This window comes from Microtus ochrogaster, chromosome 2 (assembly GCF_000317375.1).
Source record: "Microtus ochrogaster isolate Prairie Vole_2 chromosome 2, MicOch1.0, whole genome shotgun sequence".
Classification (NCBI taxonomy): domain Eukaryota; kingdom Metazoa; phylum Chordata; class Mammalia; order Rodentia; family Cricetidae; genus Microtus; species Microtus ochrogaster.
In genome coordinates, this window is record NC_022010.1 from 66,743,594 (window position 1) to 66,751,643 (window position 8,050).

The 8,050-nt window shown below is 43.8% G+C and overlaps 1 protein-coding gene across 1 annotated transcript in view; it reads right to left on the reverse strand.

The window, feature by feature from the left end:
• Window positions 1-3,126: 3,126 nt before the first annotated feature.
• Fam162a (family with sequence similarity 162 member A) overlaps window positions 3,127-8,050 on the reverse strand; it is a 27,207-nt gene continuing 22,283 nt past the window's right edge. Inside the window, exons 4-5 of the mRNA XM_005345077.3 lie at window positions 5,676-5,784; window positions 3,127-3,358 (exon numbers count right to left, since the gene is read on the reverse strand). Of these exons, the coding sequence (XP_005345134.1) occupies window positions 3,266-3,358; window positions 5,676-5,784 (202 nt within the window). The 3' untranslated portion in view covers window positions 3,127-3,265. The remainder of the gene's footprint in view (window positions 3,359-5,675; window positions 5,785-8,050) is intronic.

Below are 8,050 nucleotides of genomic sequence, written 5' to 3' on the forward strand. Positions count from 1 at the left end.
TTGAGGGAGGGAACGAGAAGACTGAAGTTCTACATGTCACGTGCATATTTTTGGTGCATATTCTACATGATGGCCATCTTATTGCCATGTAATCTGTCAGGCTGTGGACAGTAAGTCTGGTCAGGTTCAGTCTACAAGTCTTACACTTCTGCCTGTGTTGTGGTCAGAGGACAACCCTCAGGAGTTAGGCCTCTCCTTATGCTGTGCGCTCCACATAGCAAACTCAGGCCAGGCTTTCTCAACGGGGCCTTTTATTCACTGAGCAGGCCCAGAATCTTGCTCTGTGCCCTGTAGGCCTGGTTGGCTGGAAAACCACTGGTCTCAAGCTCAGAGATCCACTTGCCTCTGCCTCCTTAGAATCTTAAACATTTATCAGAAAAATCTCCTTAAATATTTTGTTAGATTGTGCCACTTTGTGCTTTTCAGGGAAATTATGTCAGGTTGTGGCCACTCTTTAGCACTGGGCCTCCTAACTCCTGCTCAACATCATCCAATTCAGAAATCACCTTATCAATACTATGGTTGCTTGTCTGCCCTCAGTGGGCAGCTGAGGTAGGCTTTCCAACTCTTCACCGCTTCTTATAAAGCTCAGAGTTTACAGTTATCACCTTGCAGCTGTGATGGCTTCATGGGCTGTAACAGGAGGCCGCTTGTTCCTCCCAGCTGCCTGGATAGCTTAGCCCCGAGATAACCACATAGAAACTGTATTAATTAAATCGCTGCTTGACCCATTAGCTCTAGCTTCTTATTGGCTAACTCTTTCATCTTAATTTAACCCACCTCCATTAATCTGTGCATCACCATGAGGTCGTGGCCTACCAGCAAAATTTTTAGCATGTCTATCTCCGGTGACTCCATGGCATCTCCCTGACTCCGCCTTCTTTCTCCCAGCATTCAGTCCAGTCCTCCCGCCTACCTGAGTTCTGCTCTATCAACAGGCCAAGGCAGTTTCTTTATTCATTAATGGTAATCACAGCACACAGAGGGGACTTCCACATCACATGGGCCACATATTTAGTAGACAGGAAGTACTAAGATTAGGCTTTATGTCTTGTCTTTGTAGCCTTGGCTTTTTCTAGAGGACTTGATATTTACTGGGCAATGAATAACTTCATTCCTTACTTGCTGTCAATAAACTTTAATGATAATTCTCCAAACTCTACTATTGACTGAGAAATATTTTGCGGTAGCCCCACATACTAACCAAAAGGCAGCTATGCTAATCTCTATACCACCAACACCTCAGACCCATATACTAACTGAATCCACATGGGGCTCCTATAGAAAATATAGAAAAACACACAGATGAAAACCCTGAGACTAAGAAATAATACTACAGTACTATCACTGAAAGCAACATGGGCAGAATCTTATCTTCCTGAAAAATTCTGAGAAATATATTTCATATATTGTAAGTATATATTTGAATATATATCTTAAATATATTCTCATACATACTTATAGGGGGTATGACAGTCAAGACGCTGGTGTATTTGATTACATTGCAAGGTGCAAGATCAGTAAGGGGCATATCTGAAATTCTGACCAAAAAATTTAAATTTGGATAGGTAAGATGGCTCAGTGGGTTAAGGTATTGCTGCTAAGCCTGATGACCTAAAATGCATCTCTGGGACCTGCATAGGAATGTTCACATTCCTACAGGTTGTTCTTGGACTTCAAAATTCACTCTGTGGCATGGGTAGGTACATCCCCCGCCCCAAGATAAAATTAATGTGAAAAAAATTAAAGAGTTTAAATTAAACCCATAAAGAAATAGTCATGGTATGTTACTGAATAGAGAATTACACACAATAAAAATGATTTGCATAAATTAGTGGTGTATCTTTATCACAGACTTTAAGATCGACTTCTTGTTGCTCTTCAGTGAAAATGGCATTGCTATATGAAGGGAGTTCTATGTTAGGATTGACCAGTATTCAAAACATGGGCTTGGAAAAGGGTCCCAAATTACTCAAGAAAAATCTATTTTTTCCCCCGAGATAGGGTTTCTCTGTGTAACAACAGCCCTGGCTGTCTTGGAACTCACTCTGTAGACCAGACTGACCTCAAACTTAGAGACCCGCCTGCCTCTGCCTTCCGAGTACTGGGATTAAAGGTGTGTGCCACTGCCACCCAGCAAAAATCAGTTTCCTAAAAATGCACAAGAAAATTTGCAAGTAACAAAAATCGAAGCATTTATACCTAAATAAAACAAAGGCAAAAGTACAGTGTACAGACAGCATCAAGAACATTAGATCAAGGAGCTATCAGCAACATTCCATTGTAAATGTATTAGTTCCCAGATGGTGGCGCGTGGCCTTGAACTCAGAGATCCACCTGCCTCCGTCCTCCAAGTGCTGAGATTAAAAGGTGTGCACTGCCACTGCTCGGCTGGCACGAGACACTTTTAAAATCACAAGTATTAACTCTGAGAAGTAGTGTGTTGGGTGGCCGTAATGACGTTATCTGTTAGCACTAGGGAGGCATCTTATAAAGCAGAAACCACCTGAGTACAGACACGGTGGTAGCATAAGAAGTCAATGAAACACATGGGGTATAAGTGCTTATTTTCCCCACACTAACAAACAAGAATGGGGATGGCAGTTTTGTAAGTATAAAATTTAATTCCCTGGGGGTAGCAAAGGGGCTAGTTGGGAGCCAAGCCATGGATTAGAAGGTGGCAGCTGGCCTCCAGCACTTCCATGAATGATAAACACCTCAAAACTCTTGGGCAGACTCTCTCATGACTTTGTCAGGGCATTCTCAAAGGCTCTTCTACAGCCTCCGCCTTCTGGCATGCTAGACAATACAGTGTGTGGTCCGGCAGCTTTCCAGTCTCCCCAAAGGCACCCTGGCATTTGGAAGGTTGGCTTCCCAACATATATCTGGGCAGTGTACCCAGCTAGTCTTCTTGTCCCTTCAGACATGGTATGAAGAACAGAGAAGACGCACACTCTTTGGGCCTCGGGGGATACGTCAACTTTGGTCTCTGAGTAGAAGTTAGGTGGGTACCAGATGCTCCACAGAGTTAATATTAAGTTTGAAATTAGTTGCTTCTTTTTCACTTTCTCTGAAACATGGGGAGGCAATGTCTTACTTGGATCAAAACAAAAACACAGACAAGTCATTCTTTAAGAAAATGTATTTGTTCCTCTACAGCAGAAGTGGGGAAGTGGAATAAATCTGTGCAAAGCATGTGTCGTACCACATTCTTTCCAGTGCACGCTTGTTACTACAACCTCACTCCCAGGTTTTACAAATCCTTCTACTCTGTTTTGGCCTTCATAGCTTCCTCCTCTCTCAGACGGGCTTTCCTTTCCAGGTTCAAGCTTGTTAAAGACTCATGTCTTTTCGCCGCCTAAAAGGAAAAAAAAAATGAAGAGACGATGACACCAGGCTGGGGAAGATGTCTTCCCCTTGGGCTGAAATCAGTAGGCTGACTCGCAGCACAGGCCAGAAGTGGTCAGCTGCCTGGCCGCTGGGCACAGCAGAGTCCTGGACACACCTTCTATTCTGACTCGAGTGTCCAACCCATCCGAGGGGAGAAGTGTATTGCTCTCCCTTCTCTGCCTTACACCCTCTCTCTCCAAACCTGCCTCTTTCCCCTATCCGCTTCACTCTGATTTATAATGGGAGCCTTCATTCCACCTCCATCTCCCTGTTTTCATTTCTCCGTCCCTAACTTGTGCGTGTGCTTTCCGGCACCTTTCTTCTACCAAAAACATTTAGCTTTGCGATTCCCAGGCTTTACCAAAATACTACCCATGAAGACTTCTAGAATGATCTATCCTCAGACGTCACTTTCCTTGCTTCCCTCAGTGTGAACTGTTAAATTTCTATGAAGCTTATATAATCACGCCGTTTTTATGTCAAGTTTGTGAATCCCGCAGTCACAGAACCTGGGGTTTCCTGACATGTGAAGTACCGGATGTGAGGAGGAAAGGAGGGGAAAGGACGTCACTGGTAAGGACAAAGCAGAATGGTCACTAACTTATCTCTCCCAATGACACTTAGCTCTGAAGTTTTCATTCTAGCACACACCCTTGGAAGGTGCTGGAGGACACCCTAGGGGAATTATTTGCTTCTGGAGATTTTTAACATCAAGTGTTTCTCCGAATTCTCGAAATCCACATGTCTATGCACAGGCTTCTAAAGGTTTCAGTCTGAGAATTATGAATGAGAGGTCAAATGGGGAGACAGAAAAAAGGGAAGTAGGCCAGGCTCATTTCCAAGAGAACAGCACTCGGGTCAGCACCCTTGCCCCTTTGTGCTCCTGTGAGGCCAGACCGAGATGGCTGGAATTCTCATGTGACTGCAAGGCACAGAGAGTCAAGAGTTCATGTCCTCTCCACTCTGGAGTTGACAGGATAAGGACATCAGTCCAGAGACAAATCGTTTTTCTTTTTTGGTTTTTCGAGATAGAGTTTCTCTGTGTAGCCTGGCTGTCCTGGAACTAGTCTGGCCTCCAACTCAGAGATCCACCTGCCTGTGCCTCCTGACTGCTGGGATTAAAAGGCACTACTGCCTGGCAGAAGAATCTTTTTACTCTGTAACAACAGCTAAAGGATAGCTCGAAGTGAAAGCTATGACAGAATTAGACATGATAGTCAAGGTGTGTTCTTCAATTTGAATGCACACACATATATACACACGCTTTAGATCTTACTTATTTTTATTTTACGGGTATAAATATTTGCCTGCATGTGCGTACATGTAACCACATGTGTGTCTGATACCTGTGAAGGCCAGAAAGGGTAGCAAATCTCCTGGAACTGGAGTTACAGTTGGTAGTGAGCTGCCACATGGGTGCTGGGGATTGAACCTGGGTCCTCTGCAGGGGCATCAAATGTTCCTAACCACTGAGCCATACAAAGTAGTTTATAATAGGTCATTTGGTAACATGAAAAATCAGATCTAAAGTTTTGCTTTTCTTTTGATTTTTTTTTTTTAATCTAAGTTTTTATCTCTCCACCTACTATGTGACTTTTGGAAATGCATGGTGCATGTGTAAGCTTCAGTTTCATTATAAAGCATGGTGGTGAGAAAGCCTCTCTCTCAGGCTCTCACATCTGACTTTAAATAGGTGCTGCATGCCGGGCGGTAGGCATGGTGGCACACACCTTTAATCCCAGCACTCGGGAGGCAGAGGCAGACGGATCTCTGTGAGTTCGAGGCCAGCCTGGTCTACAGAGCGAGTTCCAGGATAGAGAAGACTGATACACAGAGAAACCCTGTCTCAAAAAACAAAACAAACAAACAAATTGTTTTACTCTCTCTGTGTGCAGGCACACACGTACTTTGGAGTACATGTGGACGTGTCAAGACAATCCCTAGGACTTGATTCTCTCCTGCCACCTGTGGGATGCAGGGATTAAACACATGTCATCAGGCCTGTGCACAGTGCCTCTGCCTGCTGAGTCCCCTCATCAGCCCACTGCTGAAGCTTCCTAAGCTATGGTTTCCTCATCTCAGGGTAGCAGCTATTTAACAAAGCTATTGTGAGGTACAAATGAGGTCACCACTCCAAAGAGCATGCCATGCAGTAAGCATTCAGTCAGTAAAAGTGGCTTCTTCTGCTTAGACCTTTCCCTTCTCAGACTAAACCAAGGAGGCAATGGTGGCTTTCTTCACCTTTGGGGGAAAGCATGCAGAGACAGAGAGGAGCCGGCTCTTACCTTCTTACCCTCAATAACCATATAGATGAATTCTGCCATTGTCAGGGCAATTATTAAATAGCTGACCTTCACCCGGAGCCTGTTCTTTGCAGCATCAAGCATCTCAAACCTAGCAATAGAATGAGCAAACATCATTAACGCTTTTCTTTCTGTACCCGCAGCATCACAACTTAAAAGTACATTTACGTCTGTAAACACAAAGCAGCCAGGACCTAGAGACCTCATAGCACCTCGGGGTCAAGTTCACAACTTTTTGTTTTTGGAGACTGGTTCTTTCTTACATTATAGTCTAGGCTAGCCTGGAACTCATTTTTCTCCTCTCAAAAAGTCCTACTATGAGCTGGGCAATGGTGGCGTATGCCTTTAATCCCAGCATTCGGGAGGCAGAGGCAGGTGGGTCTCTGGGAGTTCAAGGCCAGTCTGGTCTACAAGAGCTAGTTCTGGGACAGGCACTAAAGCTACAGAGAAACCCTGTCTCGAAAAAACAAAAACAAAAACAAAAAAAAAAGTCCTACTATGTTCTCAAGTTATAACAAAAATATAGTTCAGAAAAAAAACAACTAACATAGAAGAGTTAATATTCTTTGTGAAATCCAGTTTTCTCCCCCATATTTAAACTTTTTGCACATGGGTGGTTTGCCTGAAAGTATGTCTGTGAACCATATATATGCAGTGTCTGAGTCAGAGGCCAGACAAAGGTATCAGATTGGATCTCCTATGAGACAGAAAGTTATAAGCCACATGTGGGTTCTGGGAATTGAACCCCCATTCTCTAGAAGAGCAGCCAGCACCCTTAACCACCGAGCCATCTCTGTAGCCCTGATTATTCCGATGTTTAATGTGGGGGGTATTAGAAACTATGTTATTAATTCAAAGTCTTTTCATTTTTATTAATGCATCTAACAGTGCATTCCATATAACAAAACCTACACTTGCTGGGAATAGTGGCACAGGCCTTTAACTTAAGCAGAAGCAGGAGGATCTTTGTGAGCTCAAGGCCAACCTGTTCCCTATATCAAGTTCCAGGAAAGCCAGGACTATGGAGAGAGACCCTGTCTCAAAACAAACTTTAGGCTTTATTTCAAACAATGCAAGCAAATTTGTATTTTTCTCTATCCTCTAACTTAGCTTTTGACTCTGTCTTGAACCGGGACTAGATCTGAGATTGCCTGAGCCAGCAAAATAATCCCTTAAATGTTAATCTTGTCATGAAGGCTAAAACTTGCTAAAGCTGAGTGACAGTGAGCTGGAGCTTGGGCTTTTTGGCAAGCACCTAGCATACAGCTCTTCTAATCTGCCCTCTGACGGATGACCTACATGCCCTGACAATTTCCTGGGTAAAAGCAAAGAGGCGTAACATGCAAGAGTCTGAAGAGAAGGCTGGGTAAACAAGATGGCTTAGTAGGTAAAGGTGCTTGCAGCCAAGCCTGATGACCTGAATTCATTCCAGGGCCTATATGGCAGAAGACACTTCTGTAAGGTGTCTGACTTCTACACAGATGCTGTGTCATGAGCACCACCCCAAGACACTAACTGAATAAATGTAATTAAAATGAAATGAGAGAGAAGGCTATTTATCCCTGTGATTCTGTAGGAAGGCAGTGGGTCGTGGTTGTATCATGGTACCTAGAAGAGCAAGACAGGACACAGGGAGTCCAAGTGGGTCACCACAGCGGGTGTGCACAGGAAGTGACTATCTCTAAATAATGGGACTGGAATGCTTTCTACTTTCTTCTCCTAATATTTAGCATGTGTAATGTTGAACATCAGCAAGAGCAATGGCTTTCAAAGGCTGCCGCGGAAGAGGCCCAGGCGAAGAAGGACCGTGAACACATATATAGTGTGATGGAAGAGCTGGGACTCAGGAGGGAGATTTGTACCTGGAGCTCTCCAGGCACTAAAGCTGGGCCTGCAGGACGGTAGGAACCAGGAACAACTTGTCAAGATAGTGAATTGTTTAACTGCTTAATTAAAATCAACAGAATTCCCACTAGCCACAAAAACAAACAAAAATAAAAACCAAACCAAACAAATGAAAACAACAAAACCCAAACCATTTTAACTTGTGTGGTAGCTGGAATGGGACTGTCTTCCTATAGTCTAGGGCATAGCTTACACTTAGGAAACCATTTATAAAGGAAAATATGCTTCAATATGGGTATGACATTTTCCACTCATCTCAAAAGGAACAAGTTTGGTTAAAAAAATAAACAAACAGACATCAAGTTGGGAAGGATGAATCTGGGGGCAAAGCTCCTAGCGACTTTGAGAAAGGCAGGTTCTGATTAGGGTGGTCTGCAGTGGGGAATCTGGGGTAAAGCTCCGAGTGACTTTGAGAAAGGCAGGTTCTGATTAAGGGTGGTCTGCAGTGGGGA